This window comes from Triplophysa dalaica, chromosome 19, assembly GCF_015846415.1.
Source record: "Triplophysa dalaica isolate WHDGS20190420 chromosome 19, ASM1584641v1, whole genome shotgun sequence".
In the NCBI taxonomy this organism is placed as follows: Eukaryota; Metazoa; Chordata; class Actinopteri; order Cypriniformes; family Nemacheilidae; genus Triplophysa; species Triplophysa dalaica.
Genome location: NC_079560.1, coordinates 3,763,769 through 3,783,927, shown reverse-complemented (window position 1 = coordinate 3,783,927; position 20,159 = coordinate 3,763,769). Strand labels below are relative to the sequence as shown.

Sequence of the window (20,159 nt, the reverse complement as noted above, 5' to 3'; positions counted from 1 at the left end):
CTCTGCATTATTTACATGACTGTTTTTCAATCTTGTGTTGGGTCTTTATCGTCTTCACAAGAAGAATGGGAGAATTTGTAAATCTCAAGGTTTTCAGGGGACAAGGTAAAAAATAAGTACACTAAAATATGTTTTTATTACACTTTCATTATTTTAGTTAAAGTGCACAAATTTCACACATCTAGTCTAAAAATATACTATTTAACACTTCTAAATGGTGTCTCAAAATAGCACGGTTGAGTATAATAAGATCATCTTAGGTTTATCTTATCTTATCTATCCTTTTAATTTTGTACATTAATACAAAATTTGTGCATGATAATAAAAATGTGTGTATATTAGTGCACTTGAAATGCCAAAAAATGTCTACTCTATTTGTGACCCTGGACAACAAACCAGTCTTAAGTAGCACGGAAACATTTTAAGTAATCGCAAAAAATACATTGTATTTTTATGCCCAAAATCATTATGATATTCATTTAAGATCATGTTCCCTGAAGATATTTCCTACCATAAATGTATAAAAACTTTATTTTTGTGAGTTTATGGGCTGCTACAGTGCCTCAGATTAACAACTTCAAAGGCGATTTTCTTAATATTTAGCTTTTTTGCACCATCAAATTCCAGCTTTGTAAACAGTTGTTGTTCTGCCAGATATTGTCCTATCCTAACAAACCACATATCAATAGAAAGCTTATTTCTTCAGCTTTCCGATTATGTAAAACTCTCAATTTAAAAAATTGACTCTTAAAACCAGGGTCACATTTGTATAATACCACCTGTTAAATCTGTTTAGTCAAACTGAGTTCTGAAATACAAATAATAAAACTTTACTCATTTCATTATTTTAAGCAATGATTTATTGCCAATTTTTGTAATATTGTTTTCAGATTTAATCAGTATATCACTTTTGTTAGCTGATTGATTCGATCTTGATAAAGTGAGCCGTTTTAGGCCAAAGTTGAATAAGTTACACCAATATACAGTAACGTTCAGCTAAACACTTGAAATATTCCAAGATGTTCCTATTACATACTGTAACGTAAGCTCAGCTCTTCAGTCCAAGTCATGAGCACCAATCTGAGATGATGTAGCTCTTCAGGACATTTCTTCAGTCTCGGACCATCTCAGACCTGCATCAACACACGTTTCTAAATACATGAAAGCACTTTGAAACATCGAAATCCCATAATTTAATGCAGAAAGTCAAAAATGCACATTATCACAATCGCTCCCTCTCATCACAGGGACCGTTACCGTGTGCAATATATCAAATAGATAGCATCTCAGGATGAGAACGACGAATCACGCTGTGGTCTGCAACTTCCAACCAGTATGGCCTTTTCCAGCAGCTTTCCAGCACATTACACCTGATTGGACTACTTCAATAATTAGCATAATTTGATTGGCTGTTGTTATGAGACACATTTGAAGAATGATTGAGTTAAATGAGTTGTTTGCCTGAAAACAGGACCGTAATAAGGTAAAGAAACCATTAATAAACTGAATTATCTCTGCATGATAAGACAGGACCGGGATTCATTGCATGATGTCAATGGATAGGCAGTAGCTGTAACAGAACATAGTGGGATATATTTACAACCCCATTTTCCAAAGTGGAGGATGGCGTTGATGAAAAAATGTATATCCATTACTTTATTGTCTAATGTAAAAAAGAAAAAAAAAGTTTGCTTTGTAATTGTGGAGGCATAACCAAAGAGATTGTTTATGTGGGTTTACATCTACACTATATTTTGTTGGTCCGTGAATTCAAAACTATTATAATTTTAGAATTTTGTAACACAAAAACCCTCTTTTGGTCAAACATTTGCATATATGTGTATATTGGGTTCAGAGATTAAAAATATGTTTTATATATGTATATAACACAAATTCTGTCATTTATTCACACTCGTGTCGATCAAAACCTGTACATGAATCTTCCGTTGAACACAAAAGAAGATATTTTGAGAAATGTCTATACAATGGAAGTCAATAGGGGCCAATGTAGTTTGGGGGCCAATGTTGTTGGTTACCAACATTTTTCAAAATATCTTCTGTTGTGTTCTGAAGAAAAAATTCAGTCATAAAGGTTTAAAATGACATGAGCCTGAGTGTTTTTGGCTGAGGATGTTAAACAAAACGGTTTAAACTTGGTTAAAATGGCTGAATTATGCGTTAGTTCATGCCAATATACGATGCAATAAAAAGGACTGACTCAACAGGTCTGTACACAAAGTTTAATTTACAGTACAGTACTTCCATCTGTGGCGCCATCAAACGATATCACACAGCTCGTGAGAACCCGTTTTATGGCTTAATCTGAAATGAACGTATACCTTCCATATTGAATAATCCTATTGAATAACAAGAACACACTATTAAATCAGACTTCATGAAATCTTTCATTGTTAGACAAAGAGTACTTTCATAGAAAATCAGCCAAGATGATTATATCTGTTGAGGTTCAGGGTTTGAAATCTGTAAATATCATAGCGAGATTTTTTTTATGCTAAAGCACAATGCGTACACATCTAGTGTCATTTCCGAGTGGGGCTTTCAACACAAAACGCTCACTCAGATAAATATTCTTTAGGAAAAAACAACAATAATTTAGCAATACTCTAAACCACCGCATACAGAGAGTCTCTCCTGCGTAAAACACAATTTCACCGCACAAGTAAAAACTGAAATGTGCTTTACATCAGCACTACTTCCACACAAGCCCAAAACACACAAACACACTGACGCTCTATCAGCATAAACCAGCGTTCTCCTCTTGTGAAGAACGCACAACACATCGTCACCAAACGTATCCACACGCTTCATCGCAGCTGCAAAAAAGGCTAAAATGAAATGTAATGTACAGCGTTAGTACAGTATTTGGCAAATAAAAGTATGTTTCAGTGCACACGTGCGTGACATTTGTATACATTCATTCAAGATACAATTAACTGAAGCCTCGGAGACGACACACATCCCCGACTGTCGTGATCGCCGCGGGCTGCGTTTCTCAGACTAACAGCACTTTTTATGAACTCATTTTACAGTACGGTGGTTTAATAGCCTTCGGCGTAACCTACGGCGTAAGGAAGCTAGCTGCCAAGTGCTCACGACGAACCAAGCCCAACTTATGCCACTAACTTCACAAGCAGCCTCGTTACTATTCCAGGCACAAAGCTCATATCAATATCGTATTTCATTTCTTTTAAATTCCTTTTTACTTATTTTAGAGTCTTTAGGAAGCATCCTGGAACATTCAGAGACAGTCCAAAAACAAACAAAATGTTTCTTCCTTAACCTAGTGGAAGAACTGGCTGTTGTAGTGCATTCTGGGTACTGTACAGTACTTTCGATTTTATTGACGAGAATTGTATTGCATGTATGAGTAACTAAGACCAACCGGAGGCGTATACAACATACTGTATGAGTGAGTTATTTTGTTTTCTGTGCATGAATGTAAAAGCATCTGCAAGCGGAGTGTCAGTATTCGGTATCGGAGGCGTCGGTCGGCTCGGTGTTGCGGGAGAGCATGTAGTTATCCATGTCTATGGAGGGGCAGTTGTGAATGGAATAGCGCAGGCGCTCGGCTAGTATTGCCTGGCTTGTGAAGGGAGGAAGGCGGAGCTGGAAGAAGCAGGTCTGAGCTGTGGGAAGGCCGTTCAGGGGCTGTGGAGAGAACATAGAGAAGATTTATGATGAATCCAAACTTGCTTATCCATGTACAAAACGGTTCACAACATTATAATATCATAATTTATGCTGTCGGGTACCATTTTGTACATCATTTAACGCCAACCTATGTAAAGATAAGAAATCTGCAATGCAATAAATCTGCAAATAAGCTGCAATGTTATGTTATAAACAGAGGTGGCGATAGAGAGGCAAAAGCCACGAGCTGCAGCAAACGGACTTGCCGAAATGTTTACTATTGAATGTCATTTTTACACCAAATAGTCTTCTTACCCGGTCAACTTTGATGATCTGAAACTTCTGTGCGATGTCCGCTGGATTGGATGGCAGCCTGGAACGTCCCGACACGAAGCGCAGAAACAGAACTCTCTCCTCATTGGTGAATTCCTCCAGGCTCTGCCACAGCCAGCCAATGAGCTGGTGGCTGTCGGTGATGTCGCGGTAACGCACCACCTTTTTGAGCATCTCCACGGACACCTCGGGCAGACCGCACACCAGCTGCTCCAGCTGTCGCGCCGTGAGCAGGGAAAGCAGCGGGATGGGAATGATGGACGACATGCCCTCCCGCACTGCCGCCACCTACAGGAACACATGCTTTAGCTGACAATGCTCTCGCAATAAGCATAAGAAGTGGATTACAGAATTACATAACTAAACACTCCGCTCAACACAGTTCAAGCGTGCAGTTGGCCAGCTCTTTTATCAGTCCGTGTGATTTGAAGGTACCTGTCTGTCCATCTCATGAAGTCTGTAGTTCAGCGCTCTTTCCACGTACTCGTTTCTGTTGGAGAAGTTCAGAGGGAGGTGACGCCCACCGGGAACCACAGGAACTAAGGAGCCATCAGCGCTGTGAGCCACAAACGAGTCCAGAGGTATCATCTACACACAGTGAGAAGTAAATCAGAGAATGTAATCTCTATACATCAGATACTGGCCTTATTCTGTAATGAATGTAGAGAGAGATTTATGAAGGGATGACCCATGATGCTCTCTCATGGTCGTACGCCTCACCATTAGGATTGAACCAACAGGATTATTTTGGCAAATACTGTCCGATTCCATTATTTGTCATTTTGCTCACTTATTTTTACTTTTGTCATGTAAACAGTTTTACCGTTTGAGTTTCTTTATCATAAACATAATCATGCACTGTATGATATATAGTGAGATACTTGGGACAGCACTCCTGTCATTATACAGATAACAATAAAAAAATACAATTCTAAAAATCATATGAATTAGAAAAATTATTAAAAAACATTGATACATTTTGAAAATAAGGGAGTTGAAAGGTCTGAAAATTCGAAACAACAATACTAAAAGGAGAAAGAAGAAATATATACATAAATATATACATATAAATGTGAATATTAAATATTCATTCATAGTAGTGCCGTCAAACGATTCACCGCGATTAATCACATCCGTATTAGTTTGTGTTTGCATAATATATGTCTGTGTAATGTGCGTATTAATTTAGTATTTATAAACATGCACATCCATGCATATATTTCAGAAAAAGATAAAAAAATAATTTAAATGATAGGTAAAAATATATGAATACATGTAAATATTTCCCAAATATGCTTACACGTATGTGTATGTGTTTATAAATAAAAACTTAATATGCACAGTAAGCAGACATATATTATGTTAAAACAACAAATTTTTGTTCATTGTAATTGGATTAATTGCGATTAATCTTTTGACGCACTTATAAATAGACCACTGTTTCGATTGTCTTAAAGGGACAGTCACCCATCATTGACTTCCACTCTATGGACACTTTCTCAGAATATCTTCTTTTGTGGAATATACAGAAATGAAATGTAAGGTATGAGCAAAAACAAATGCATTAAAATAAACTAGTTGCGTCTCGAAATCATTGAATCCATTCAACATTCAATTCATTTTCTTTTCTTGTTAAGACAGTGTTGGATTATGCAACATACATTAAACAACTCATTGCCTTTGTCCAGTTAATAAATACATTCAAGCTATAGTTAATAGTTATAAATAAATAAAAAAATCATCTCTAAGCGTTGTTGACAGGTGCATGGTTGCATCTCGTCTCACCACTGTGAAGTTCTCTTCATTGATCACACTGTTGTCCAGGTGCAAGATACCCTGAAGTGAGCGGTACGTGAGCAGGTCCACCTCCTCCAGGTCAGCAGCTCCCAGAGGAATACAGCACATCTGTTTCCAAACCCACGGCGCCAGGTGCAGATCCAGGGGCTTTTTCGTACGAATGGCCACTGCCATCAGAATACCCAAGAAGCGATATTGCACCATGTGGTCGTCGGAGGATGCCGCTGGGTTCAGCAAGAACCTGCCACGGCCGGTCACAGGTTAGCGGAAATAGTCAAAATTCTGTTTTAATCTCAGTCTCTACAACATACCTGTCTGTGTTGCTCCCAACGTCAGCAGTGCTGTTTGGAGTGTGAATAAGCAGATCCACCACACCAGACTGCAACTCCTGAGTACAGAGAACGCCGTTTTGAACATCTGAACCACAAACAAACCAAATAAATAATGGAAAAAGATCTTACCTGGCACATTTCAGTGATCGTGTCGTCAAACACGCCCCCCGCGTCATCCGCTCCCTCTCCCACCAACTTCACCTTCCACGCTCTGGACGGCAGACGCAGTTCGGTGGGGTTTAGGTTCACCACCTGCTTAGCGATCTGCACGAAGATGGGCTTGCTGGAGCGCCCCCTGTGAACAGGAGGACAGACTTAGATACCTGACAGACTGTCAACCATCTGTTTCTCTGCTTCTACAATGTGGTCATTCCATGAAAAGATTGGTTTTGTACCTAGCTGAGATTCTCTTGACCGTGATCTGCGGGCCGTAGGTTTTTCCCTGGGTCATGGTCCTACCGATCGTGCGCACCAGAGGAAGGGTGTTGACTTTCGGGGACAGCAGGCCTCGCAGCTGACCCTGCACGATGGCAGCTGTACCCGAGCTATACCGGGAAAGGTTCACCTGGAGAGCAGCCAGAGACAGACACAGTCAGACGAACAGCTCGCGTTGATATCGACCATCAGAAATCAATTCGTTTAGTGATAAAAACAGGAACTTTAGCAAGGAACACTTCACGGTGGAATCAGCTTAGTAAAAATAGACTAGACACTCTTGGCAGGAAGTGAGATACGGTTTGGTTCCAGTGAAACTTCATGCAGTCTTGTCTGCTTTCGGAAGTTGCTGTTATTCACATAAACGTGTGTGTTATTGACTGAACGCACCTGGCTGATGGGATCGAGGTTTAGAAGCCTCCAAGACTTATACATGAGGTCAGAAAAGTGGTAGAGGACTCGGAGACGGGTGTTTAGCACCTCGGGGCTGCAGTCGTTCAGGGCGTTATACTGAGGGGGTACGGACTGAGGCAGACCCAGCTGGATCCCTGAACAACCTGCAAAATGTAACAACAGCAATGTGAAAGACTGACACATGAAAAGTGTGATAAAAAGTGTAAAAAAAATTCTAAATACATGTACAAATATGACTGTTGTGTGGCTAAAAAGTGAAAATGAATTTGTTTTCTTTGCATTATTGAGGTCTAAAAAAAATACAGAGAATCTTTTCTGTTATTTTGACCTGTTATTCTGTTTTCTGCAAATAGATGTAAATAGACAAAATGTTTATTTAAAATTTGGTAGAAATATTGTTAGTTGTTCACAGAATGAAACAAAAATGATAATTTACCAAAACACATACACATAATAGAAGTTGTAAATGTTTTAATAAAATCTGAAAAATGGTTTCTGAAATGGTTTCTTTAATTTTCTCCGGCTGTATAATCATCTATAAAAAAGATGATTATCATGTATAAGTTTTGTTTACTTGTAATTATTTTTTTAAATAAAATTTAAATATGCGGTATTTGCTCAATATTTAAAAGACACTTATATGTATGAACTGCGACTTATTATTTATAGGGATGTGCTGATATTTCTTATAAAAGTCAAAGTCAGAAAAAGCACTGACGATCTTAGTTTGTTTATATTAAAGAGACTTTTGTATTATATTTTTTTTTATGTGATTTAAAATTTGTTTTAAAATTGCAATTTAGTTTGGTTATTTGACACAAAAATATATTTTTATTTTACATAGAAATAATTGCAGTATTTGAGAAATAATAAAAAGGACAGTTGTTCATTTCTAATTTGACTTAAGTCATTCTATAAAAAAATGTGTTCTGAGATCACAATCGTTAAATCCCTAATTATTTACATTACTTACAACTTGCTACCTGTAAAAATTGTATTCAGTCACTTATGAGAAAACTGTCTAAGCCCGTGTTCACACTTGACTTCTTTTTCGAAGCTGCTAGCGTCTGTTTCACATTATAATCCTATGGAGTAAACCGTTTTATAAAAAACGTCCTGAGCGCTTTTTAAACGCCAGCTCGGTGTCTTTTTCTGCAGCTCAGAGCATCTTCTAAACTGTGAACACGGGCTTATAATGAATAGGAGCTACAGTTAGTAAACAGCATACAGCAGAGTCTATGTGTGTACCTGAAGCCCTGGGTGACAAAGCTGGTGTGGTCCATGCAGCGGTGTGGCAGCGTCCAGCAGATATCTGCCTGATGTTTTTGCCCTGTAGACCAGTCACCAAAGTGGGTTCCTTGACAGGGTTTGAGTGACCCAGACCCAGCTACATCACACACAAAGACACAAGCTTAGATTCAAATGCACACAGACCTACAAGAGATGCACAGAAGACTACATCAAGATATGTGATGGCAATATTTGCACCTGAGCCTCGCAGTTGCAGCCCCACGCGTAGACATCTCCAGTGTTAGACAGAGACAAGATGTGCTCACAACCAACAGCAATGTCTTCAACAAACACGCCCTCCAAAGCAGGGATGATCTGTGGCCGGTTATGACTCTTCAGCATAGAGTCGGGCAGACCTATCAGGCGCTCTATGAAAACAAATAGCGTATGAAGATATTAGATCTTGCCTCATCGGCAAATCCAAAAATGCATTTGCATGCAGATCTTTCCTGGGTTCTACCTTGGCCGAATGTGTACACGTGTCCATCTTAGCCAGAACGACCGAGAAGTGAGTTCCACATCCGATCTTTTTGATTCCCTTGTTGCAGAGAACCTCCACTTTCTATCATCCAATAGAAACACAAGACAACCAGCCAATGACAAACCACATACAGCCATTGAATATTTTAGAAACCGAAGATCAAGTTTTAAAAAGTAAACCAGAGAGATGGATGGTACCTGTGGGTAACACTTGACAGTACACGGTCCGATACCGAGTTTACCATAATCACCATCTCCGAATGCCCATAAGGTCAGGCCGTCCGATGACAGGACCAAAGTATGGTTGATACCGCAAGACACCTACGACAACAAGATCTTGTGTCATTAATTGATCAAATTTGAATAAAGCAAAAAACAGTAATGGCACCTCTTACCTGTCCTATGTGATGCCCGTCCAGTGCTGTAACCCTTTCTGGAAGCATCTTGTTGGAAGTCGACCTTTGACCCAAGCGTCCCGAATCTCCACTTCCAAATGTGAAAAGTTTTCCATCAGATGTGATGACAGCAGAGTGTTTAAAACCACAAGCCAGCTAAAAAAAAGGATATCATATAATATTCAAATGCAGATAATCAAATAATCTTGAAGTGTGTTTTCTTTAACTGCTCATGTACCTGCACAACTTCCTCTCCCTGAAGTCCCTCTATTTGTTTGGGTCGTCTTTGTCTTTCGCTGTTCCCATGACCCAGTTTCCCATAATCCCCGTCACCCCAGCTGAACACCTCTCCAGTCTCTGTGAGAGCAAGAGAGTGACCATCCGACCCATATGATGTCACTAGCTGTGTCACCACGTAACCTGTTATAAAATGCAAAAATATTTTATATTATATGTACACATTACGCCACTATATATTTATATATATATATATATATATATATATATATATATATATATATATGAAGCAAGACCCATTAAACGAATATTTCACCCAAAAATTGTCCGAATAGACTTGACCTTAGTAATTTTCATTCCTACTATGGAAAGCCAATTGGGACCATTTTTTGGGTGAACTATTTTTTAACCTGTCATATTTTCCCATTTTTCCTCAAATCCATCAATATCAGTAAATAACATCGATCTACCGTAAGTATTACCAAGCTGGTTACTTTGATTTGTGTTACCTTGTAGGGCTGAGATGATGGTGGGTGCGTAGAGGTCGTCCGAGTTACCCTGTCCAAGCCTCCCGTAACTGCCCTCTCCTACTGCTAGTACTGTACCGTTAGCTTGAACCAAGAATGTGCAGTTCTGACCACACACCACCTGAAAAAAATATACATTTATGAACCAGCTGCTGAGGGATCAATGTGTGCTTTAGTATTTATATGTGAACATTGTATCCAAGCTCTACCTGTTGTGTTTGAGAGAGTGAAGATGCGAGAGTGGGCACAGATGCGCTCGTTCCAACATCCGCAAGCTGCCCATGACGTCCGTTACCCCACAAATATACATCGCTTTTACCACCTTGCTGCCAGTCCTAACACCCGAAACAACCAAAAAAGTCAGGTATACATAGCAGCTACTGTCATAAACACAACAATACAAGTATTTTGGGGAAAATAATATTCTGGTCCTAAAGGGATTGTTCACCCCAAAATAAAAATCATTTCTCACCCTTTGTCATTGCAAACCTGCCCTTGACTTCCATTGTATAGACACAAAGAGTCATTTTGTGTCCAGGAGTCACGGTACAAAACCAAGAGTCATTTGCCGCTTTGGACAAAATGGCGAATAATGACCGAATTGTACTTTTTGGGTGAACAATCCCTTTAAATGGCAAAGACGCGACTCAGGAGTTATGAGGCTAGACACAGATTTCATGTGAAGCAGAAAAAGGATTTGTGCCGCCGTATCATAAAAGCTGAATATGAAATAAAACCACAAGGAGTGATAATAATCTGCCATGGATCACATTGTGCTAAACACAGACTGCACTGACACTGACGAATGAAGCAGATCCAGCAAGATCAGAATATTTCACAAATCTGCAAAACGTTACACACACTCAAGCACGCTCATAAACGGATCATGTAGACACCCAAACTCACTTCAGGCCTGCAGGTAGCCCAGGACATGAGCTGTTCATCCATCATGAAGGTCCATTTGCTATTGTCCTGGACAGACCACAAACCAGAAAAGTCTTGGATCAAAACATCACGCTACAAAGGTTTAGTAAATGAGACTAACAGAAATCATTCATGATGATGTTTTAAGCTCTCACCATTGGTTTGGGGAACTCTGTGGCACCAGGCTCATGAAACTCTGGTACATTGAAGGATTCTGGGAAGGGTGTGCCACGAGCAAAAGCCTCTGCGCTCTTCACTGTGGTGGAGTAAGTTGACAGCCAGTTCCACTCTGAGGGGCAGTGGGATCCGGGGGTGCTGTCCTGATCTGGTCCCGTCCCCGTGTGGTGAGGTGGGACGGGGTGCCGACACAGCAACTGATCCAGGAACAGACCCACGGCGAGCGCAGCCAAACTCTGTAGGAAGGCACTGTGGGTCAGCTGATCTCCTGTCATCACATGAACCTGAGGAGAAATACACACCCTTAAAATAATAAATGCTGAATACACTTATTCGTTCCAAACCTGTATGACTTTCTTTCTTCTGCATTACACAAAAGAACATTTTTTGTATTTGACATTGTATGGACACGAAAACATTTTTCAAAATATCTTATACAGGTTTTGAACAATATGAATAAATGATGAGAGAATTGAAATCTTTGGGTGAACTCTCCCTTTAACTTTATTAATATCACACTGGCATAAAGAGGCGCTTTATATACGTGCTTTGATTCTGTAAGAAGCCTGATGTCTCTTGTTGAACCAGCAGCTCATGTATGAGAACAGAAAACACTGCAGTGTGAGCGTGCGACGGCTCTCTGGACTGCAGGAGCTCTCTGCTGTTTATCAGAGTACAGTAATGAGCTGATAATAGAGCAAAACTCTGCAGTAGAACCGGGAGAAGAGCCAGAATACAGAGACAACAAGCTCAGCACACAGTTTTGTGTTAAAGAAAATTATATATGTGAGTGTGCGCGCGTGTGTCGGGTCTCATAATGTATTAAAAACAGACAGTTTGTCATCTTTATGGTTCCTGTGGCATAAAACTAATTTGAACACAAAGCACTTTTTAGTAGTGCTTACTAAGACAAATATCCTGTTCCTGTAGCTCAACTAGGTTACTTTTTAATGTACCTGGAGAGTCTTATTATGCACCCTGGTCATTGAATAATTTCAAGTAAGTACTGTACATTGATTTCCATCAATGAATTTAAGACAATTGTGAGGAATGTGGTAAAGCAGACATGCGATTGTTTCTTTTAGAAAGATTTATGTGTTGTAAAGGGGTGCTGGATAACTTTTTTCATGTATTTCAATATGAGGATGTGTGGCTGCTACCTTGGCCAGATCTCTCTTGTAAAAGAGATCATTGATCTCAGTGGGACTTCCTGGAAAACTATAGGTAAAAACATGGTAGAGCAATGCATTGGTGCAAAGGTTGTAGGTACAACACAGAGGGACACATAGACTAAGAAAAAAATTATAATTTGAATGTAGGTGCATTGAATTAAAAGTGCATTTATGCGCATTGATTAAAAGCGTTTGCCGCATAACTGTAAATATAAAAATACTAAAATCCATTTACTCGGATTAGTTTTAAATGATTACAATATTAATCTTGACAACTAGCCAGTGAACAGGGAATTTCACATACCTATATTTTCGAAGCATTTTTTATCTTTACTTCGTGATTTTTCACAGTCAGGTGTTGTAAGTGCCGCTTTGAGAATTGAATCTATAACAGTCCATATTCCTCATAAATGGGCAAATTAAATTGAAAATATAATGACTATTTAATGTAATATGAGATGCCATTCCTTCTCCATTTGTTGGGTGTTATTGCTTCTGGTTTGTGCATTTTAATTCACAGAATCTTACGAAGTATGTTGCTCTCAAAAACTGTGTCCTTTTTTGTCACATTCATAACACCATTAGTGCCCTTTTTGAAATAGAAAACATTTGTACGTACTGATATTTTTCTGATAAATAAATACATTTTCATAGAGTTCATATTTCAAGTTTGGACTTAAAGGAGAAGTTAACTTAAAATTATCCCCAATTGACTTGACATAGTCATTTTATTTACAACTATTGAAAGTTAATGGAGCTTAAATTTGAAGTGAACTACTCATTTAAGATGTCACATCCATAAAGCTGGAATTGGCCAAAGACATTATAGTGGGGCTAACATGCTATTTCATACAATCTGACATCTTTACAGTGTTAAACGCGCTGGCTTTTCATGCTTAACATGGTCAACTTTGTACTAGTAAAAAACAATTGTCCTGGAAAAGCACACGCACAAGTCAACCAGTGAGAGAAAGAGCACGCTCAAACGTCATCCAGTGAGAGAGAGAGAAAGAACACGCCCACATGTCAACTATCGAAAAGTACTTGCCCATCAATGAGCTTTGTTCGGTTGACATAATGCCAGACATGAACCGCATGGGGTAAGTGAAACTGAGTCATATGTCTTTGTTTTGTTGGCAATCAGTTTGCATAATGTAAACAACTCAAACTTATAGTGAATTAACACAGTTATGCAGGGATAATACAATGATGTATTGTGAGCTCGTGCTTTAGTTCTGTCCCCTGCAAGGCTCCAGTACCTCGACTGTTTTCGGAAATATTCGTACAGCAGCATCTCTTCTTGTTATCAAATTAAATACCCTTTGAAGATATGAAGTATGTAATACCACTCTATAGGTACTCAAGATTAAAATGAGATTGGCAGAAATTGCCCGTGTTACCTCCGCTTTAACAAGTAAAGTCAGTCCAGTTCTTACAATAAAGGTAACCCGACTCTTTAGAAAATAAATAATGGATGCTTAAAGCAATGGTTTATTATGCAGATTATACCTGCAGTGCAATTTTGGATTCTTAAGACTTTTCATATGTGAAATGTTGACTACCTTCTCATAGCTGTACTGCTCCTGTAGCAGTGTGGGAAGTCTCTCAAGAAAGACGGCCATGCAGGGTGCACGGTTCAATCCCAGAATGCCCTGACTGCGGAGAACAGAGCGACACGACACCAGAACGTGATTCTGCGAGATCCAGTCGGGAGTACAGCGAATTAACAAAACATCCTGAGAGAGAGAGAAAGAAAAACAAGAAATGAATATGTAAACTTTGTTTACAAATTTAAATGAAATCCAATTAAATCATTTGAAAGCGTTTGGTACCTTTGATCTGCCAGAGCAGGCAGCCACCCCTGTGTGTGGTATCCAGGTGGTACAAACCACTGAGCCCATTCCAGTTACCACAGTCTGCAGGACTGAGCCATCCTAGATAAAGGAGGGGTGTATATTGTCAGACAGAAGTTTTGTGAAATGAACATAGAAACAAGCCTTGTCACTTACCCGCAGGGACCAGATGTTCAGCACACCTCCAATTCCTCCAGACACTAGGGCAAGACCACTGGGACAAAATGACAGCGTTTTTACCGCGGTAATGTGTCCACTCAGTCGAAAAACACATTTGGCGTTACCCCTCTGAAACAAACAAACACATGTGTCTTGCTTAACTGGTGCAAACAAACTCCAGCATCTTTGAGAGAATCTATATTCAAAGGTTAATTTGGAGATTAGAATAAACTGGTATTAAATAAAAAAGCTTAATTTACTCTTACTACATCAACCACTTACAAAATAAACAAATAAACAAATAGATAATTGAGTCTGACCTTGATGGCACTGCTCTTGTCTTGGCTGGTTGAGGGGGAGAGGAAATTGGGCACTGATACACTAGCGCCCCCTTGAGGAAGAGTCCAGACATACAGGAGGCCATTTTGACATCCACTGAGAAATAAACCACACTGAACATCTTAGCATGCACTATAAGCATTTAGCATCCACATTCATCTCAAATTATTATTTTAAATTTGTGCTAATATATAGATGTGTGATATCTTATGTTCATGATGGAGACTTAAATGTCTAACAATGTCTAAATGTTTTATCGGGGCGTTATACACTGGGTTTAAAAAATCAGATTCAATGATTGTTTAAAAATAGGAAAAATCTTGCACACGTACACAGCCATCATAAGACGAGGCTCCGCCCCTTGCCCGGGCAGAGGGCACCACTCGGCTGTGTTGACGGTGCCCGCGTGGAACAGGGAATGAAGGGTCACCCATGCGCCGTTGGAACGACCCCAGATCTTCACCACGTCCGAACGGCCGACGGACAACAGAAGATGACCTGTGGGATCCCACCTGAGTCCACTCACGCACTCCTGTGTAGAACAAAGATGAGACAAAGTTTGACCGAAGTGTCCTGCTTTGCCAGTAAGGTTAATTTAGTTTACTAACTTTGAAAGCGTTTCTGTTTATTGAAATCAAATATAATTTTGGCCTAAAATTATTGGAAAAAAAATAGGTTTAAGGCACCAAAATGAAAATAATAAACAAAAACTAAGATACAATTTTATTTTATATAGCAACATAAAAAATATATGATGAAAGCATTGCTAAAATAGCTAAACGTTTGATTAAAATTGATAAAACTAAAAATCGAAAAATAAAAGCGGATTTATTTGTAAATGAAGTAGTACTAATATATAATATAATTGTATATTTAACTTTCTTTACTTTATTGGTTCATTATTTATTATCTTTGTGCTCTAGTGACCCTAACTTAGATACCAATTATGTGTTTGTCATAAAAACCCAAGTTTCTTAGTATATTTCATACTTCACACTTACGGGAAATGCTGTCAAAAGAATAGAGGATCAGTTTCGTAGCTTTCTGCTGCCGCTAAAAGAATTTTGCCATCTGGATACCCCACGGCAAACGGTTTATCCACACTGTACCAGGCCACACACTGAGGTGCTGAGTGGAGAAAACAATATACATAAACATAAAGCTCTAACTTTGTAGATAGCATGTGTTGTGTCTATCGAGACGCACCGTCCTTCCTGTGGCAGTGCGTGAGTTCGGTGCTCTCCACCCTTAAGTCTTCAGTGACCTCCAACCAGCAGAGGGAGCCGTCGAGACGACCCACCAGTAAACTCTCAGGAGGGCTCGTCTGGCTGCAGGCTTCCTGACTGAGGAATGGAGTTGAGGTCTGGACCCACGAGAGCGCTGTGACCCACGATGATTGAGCTTCTACGTGTGCTTGAGAACCTGCAGGAAACATTGACAGAAAAGCTCTGCTCATTACTGCTCAGTTAAGCACAAGATTTGTCAGCTGTGATGTTTGTGGTGTAACTGTGTGTTTGTCCATGGGTGAAAACGGGCTCCTGGTCTCACCGGTGGCGGTCCAGATGTTGATGAGTTTGTTCTGGAAGGCGGCCAGCAGTGTCCCCCTTGTACTCCATGATACAGCGGACAGCAGATGAGACCCCATGGACCCATCTGAGCTCTCTGTATCCTCACTACAGCAACACACTCAAACATGTTTACCTAGCCGTTTAAAACCTCAGTTTTATACACAGCTGATTATGACAAAAACATGTTTTATTTTTAAATTGATTTTATAATCCCCAAGGGGAGGCAAAACACTTTATAAAATTGACATACCTCTTTGACGTCTCCTCATGTCTAAATCTAAGATATACATATGCGTGCGTCTCACCTGACGCTGCAGGTGTGTGTATGCTGCAGTTCGGCCGTGTTTGGCGTGATGTTCCACAGTCGAGCGGTTCCATCCTGTGAGCTGGTGGCCAGCAAACCCTGTTCTGCATTCCAGACGCAGCTGCTCACCTGAAAACACAACAGCCAAACAGAAGTCCGGTTGAATTGACTGAGCGCCACATGACATTGGGTGATGCTTTTGAAAAGCCAAATATCTATCATAATCTGTCCTTTGTCTTCAACTAGTAAAAAGTGCAAAGATCATGGATTCAAAACACTGAGAACACATATGCATTAAAAAACGTATAAATTGATTGCAATGTATATCACTTAGAATCTCTCAAATATTTAATATATACAGTATATAATGTAAACATGCTGCCCTTTAAGATTAAATACTAAACATTTTTATTTCTTTTCAAACACCACTGATTTTTATAACGTGTGCGATTAAAACAGGTGAAAAAGGATGCAATAAAGGTACACATTTTAGCTCAAGCATCAAGTACAATTTCTAAATTGTCTTTTTTGTGACTTAAAGTGACAGTTCACCAAAAATATAAATTCTGGCATAATTTACTCACTCGCTTGTCATTTTAAATCTGTATGACCGTCTTCCGTCAGCAGAACACAAAAGAAGATATTTTGAAAAATGTTGGTAACCGGCCCCCCATTTACTTGCATTGGTATTGTGTCCATACAAAAGAAATAAATGGGGGCCGGCGGTGCTCGGTTACCAACTTTCTTCAAAACATCTTCTTTCGTGTTCTGCTAAAAAATAAAGTAATACAAGTTAGAAATGACAAGAGGGTGAGTAAATTATCACAGAAATTTCATTTTTTGGTATTCCCTCATTTTAAAAGATGTCTTTTGGTAAGGTTTTATTTGTGTTTTAGTATTAACCTCCTCTTTACCCTGTTCTGATGTCCTTCAAGCTTTCTGATGGAGCACTTGCGCAGGTCTCCAGCCATGTCGCTGTAGGTCTGGGGTCTGGCACTGTTTTCTTTCTCAGAGACGGCCAGGGCGTGGACCAGCTGCTGTGCCGCCCACTGACGGTGTGTGCTGGTCAACCTGGCTGACAGTGTGCAGGCAGCCAAAGCATTAGCCAGTTCCAGCGGGCCGACACGCACCCCAGCCAGAGATTTGGGGGGACTGGAGGCTGGGGGGCTTCCTCCTTCTGTCCAATAACAGAGATGAACATTTACTTTAAACAATAGAATCATGTGACGAAACAAAAAAAAATGAGAGCTAAACTATTTACCCTTTAATTCAGCAGATTCGCTTCTTTCCGCACCGTAACGGTAGCGGATGCCTTTCTCCGTCAGCAGGGACACCAAACTCTGCGTGACCAGAAAAGTAGGCGGGGTCAGCTCTCTAGGCTCCTGCGCTGCCCCTTTGTGGGCGGAGCCTTTCTTCATCCTATGATGTGGATCGGTGATGGCGCTGACGTTCATTCCTGTAGCTGCAGCCATGAGATCCTGAAAAGAAGAATATGCAGACGAGAACGAGAAGACAGAATGATTAAATGATTAAATGAGCAGAAAACGATGGGGAGTGTGCGAGGATAATGAGACGAGAAAGATTAGTGAGCCAAAACGCAGAGTGGATGACATCTCGGGAGAGAAACGGAGAGCGAGTACGTACCTGCGTGCAGATGTCCACCAATTCTCTGTAGGCTGCAGAACTGTGGGACACTAAACTGCCAATAGCTGAGCTGAGGAAGGACAGGAAGGCGGAGCCTGTGCGATCGCTCACAAAGCCACGCCCCATCCCCTGCTGATCCAGACCTGTGTGGACACGGCCCCCTGCCGCTAGACACATCAGTCGCACCAAGATACGGATGTCAGCCAAACCCAAAGCCTCGAGACCACTAGACCGGTTACACACGGAACTACTGACAGATACAATAAAAGAGAGAGATTATACAAATATTTTGTATTTCATCACAATACAAATTACAAGGTGTGTGTGTGTTACCTGGAGGAGGTTTGGGAGAGCGCTCTCATCACCATGCTATAAGCCAGCAGGATCTGAGCGGTGGAGGTGACTCTCCTCAGAGCCAGCAGTCTCTCCTGAGGCTCCCGCAGAGACGCCGCCTGCTCTCCCAGACTCAGATGTACAGAAGAACTCTTCAGCTCTGTGCTCACCACACCTGCACACACAAAATGTGCTACGTTTACTTCTAAAAGTAAAAAAGAGAGTGCGAAGCCTAAAAAACTGGAGGAGGAGGATTTCACACGGATCATTCTTGGTTTCAGGCAACGAGAAGGACAGGTGGTGTTACCTTTGTAAAGCAGGTTGCTGTCAGCACTGACAGAGCCGCTGGCCAGAGCTCCGAGCGGGTCGTGCTCTGAGAAAGGAATCGGGTCAGGAACCGGCTTCTTCTCACTCAAACCTAGAGGTCTCAAAAGAGTCCCAAAATCCTCCAAACCCGTCAAGCGGTCTGAGTCCAGATCCTCCGGGTAACCTGGATCCCACTCGTCTAACCAACACACACACATTACAAAATGACCACATATTCGTCTGTAGTGTAGGAGTGGGAAATAGATCCTGATTTGATCTCAGACTATTTGTGATCCATCCTTTAAAATAATGCACATTTGACCTTAGTTGGTAACCATTCTGGTTTGCTTCACCAAAAACAGCACGTTTGTGGAGACATTTAAGAGATTCATTCAAAATTCCCAAAAGAAAATTCTGTCATCATTAACTCACCCTCTTGCCATTTCTTTCTTCCGCAAAACACAAATTAAGATATTTTGAAGAATGTTGGTGACCAAACAACGGCAGTACCCATTCACTTCTATAGTACGGACACAAAACCAATGCAAGTCAATGGGTATCACCATTGTGGTTTGGTAACCAACATTCTGTAAACTATATTTTTTGTGTTCTGCAGAAGAAAGAAAGTTATACAGGTTTAAAATGACAGCATTTTCATTATTGGATGAACAATGACTTGAATAACAAAGAAACGATAAAATAACCTAAAGTTTGAATAAATATATTTACAAAACAAAACCAACAAATTTATATTTTATTCCTCAATTTATTTATGCATTTGAAATATTGCACACATACCATCTGATGTACCATCCAACTGACCAACAAGATCAGACACCAAACCCCTCGCCCTGAAATAACAAAAGTTCTTATAGGTGTAGTTTGATAAACTTTCCCACCTATGACATGTTTCATTAAATCCTCACCTGTCCTGTTTGGAGCTCATCAGGCCCAGGTTGGAAGCCAGATATCTTTCCCTGCATGCACTGCACAAGAGATAATAGGGGCTGCCCGATCCGCATTCACCTCCAAACCAGCCGTCCACATAAGCCCCGTTGCTGCGGTAACCACGGCGACCAGCGCTTTGACCGCAGCCAGGGTGATGTCGCTTCATGTGGTTGTTGAACTGAAGAGTGAGAGTGCTGCACAGTTCACACTCCACCATCTCATGAGCTTCTGGATGTTCCTCTCGTCCCTGAGGGTGAAAAGGATGAATGAAAAATGACAATTGTGACAATTAACAATAACAATAAATTATAGTCTCCAGTACCTCCACCATCCAAAGTGTGTCCCTCTCCGAGCTAATGAACTCCGGCGTGAGAAGCTCCTCGTACGGTTCTTCGTGGTACGGGTCGTCCATGTAGCCCAGTTCAGACTCTTCTTCAGCCGCAAACGGATGCGTTTCAGCACGCTCGGGCCACTCTGAAACGCCCACTTCCTGTCTGTACAGCATAGGCACAGGACTGGGAGATGGGGAATCTGAAACCAT

At 40.4% G+C, this 20,159-nt stretch overlaps 1 protein-coding gene across 1 annotated transcript in view; it reads right to left on the bottom strand.

Moving 5' to 3' along the window:
• Window positions 1–2,226: 2,226 nt before the first annotated feature.
• The window catches only part of LOC130407596 (probable E3 ubiquitin-protein ligase HERC1), a 50,190-nt gene continuing 32,257 nt past the window's right edge, over window positions 2,227–20,159 (bottom strand). Inside the window, 37 exon segments of the mRNA XM_056730641.1 lie at window positions 2,227–3,669; window positions 3,967–4,272; window positions 4,420–4,572; window positions 5,770–6,022; window positions 6,093–6,169; window positions 6,243–6,408; window positions 6,509–6,678; window positions 6,939–7,105; window positions 8,211–8,349; window positions 8,451–8,620; window positions 8,713–8,742; window positions 8,745–8,814; window positions 8,931–9,053; window positions 9,128–9,283; window positions 9,366–9,547; window positions 9,874–10,012; window positions 10,101–10,226; window positions 10,798–10,863; window positions 10,971–11,276; window positions 13,727–13,900; window positions 13,997–14,098; window positions 14,174–14,305; window positions 14,497–14,611; window positions 14,848–15,047; window positions 15,517–15,539; window positions 15,542–15,643; window positions 15,722–15,937; window positions 16,064–16,188; window positions 16,389–16,516; window positions 17,302–17,564; window positions 17,649–17,865; window positions 18,032–18,281; window positions 18,365–18,539; window positions 18,672–18,869; window positions 19,469–19,521; window positions 19,597–19,865; window positions 19,941–20,149. Of these exon segments, the coding sequence (XP_056586619.1) occupies window positions 3,484–3,669; window positions 3,967–4,272; window positions 4,420–4,572; window positions 5,770–6,022; window positions 6,093–6,169; window positions 6,243–6,408; window positions 6,509–6,678; window positions 6,939–7,105; window positions 8,211–8,349; window positions 8,451–8,620; window positions 8,713–8,742; window positions 8,745–8,814; window positions 8,931–9,053; window positions 9,128–9,283; window positions 9,366–9,547; window positions 9,874–10,012; window positions 10,101–10,226; window positions 10,798–10,863; window positions 10,971–11,276; window positions 13,727–13,900; window positions 13,997–14,098; window positions 14,174–14,305; window positions 14,497–14,611; window positions 14,848–15,047; window positions 15,517–15,539; window positions 15,542–15,643; window positions 15,722–15,937; window positions 16,064–16,188; window positions 16,389–16,516; window positions 17,302–17,564; window positions 17,649–17,865; window positions 18,032–18,281; window positions 18,365–18,539; window positions 18,672–18,869; window positions 19,469–19,521; window positions 19,597–19,865; window positions 19,941–20,149 (5,936 nt within the window). The 3' untranslated portion in view covers window positions 2,227–3,483.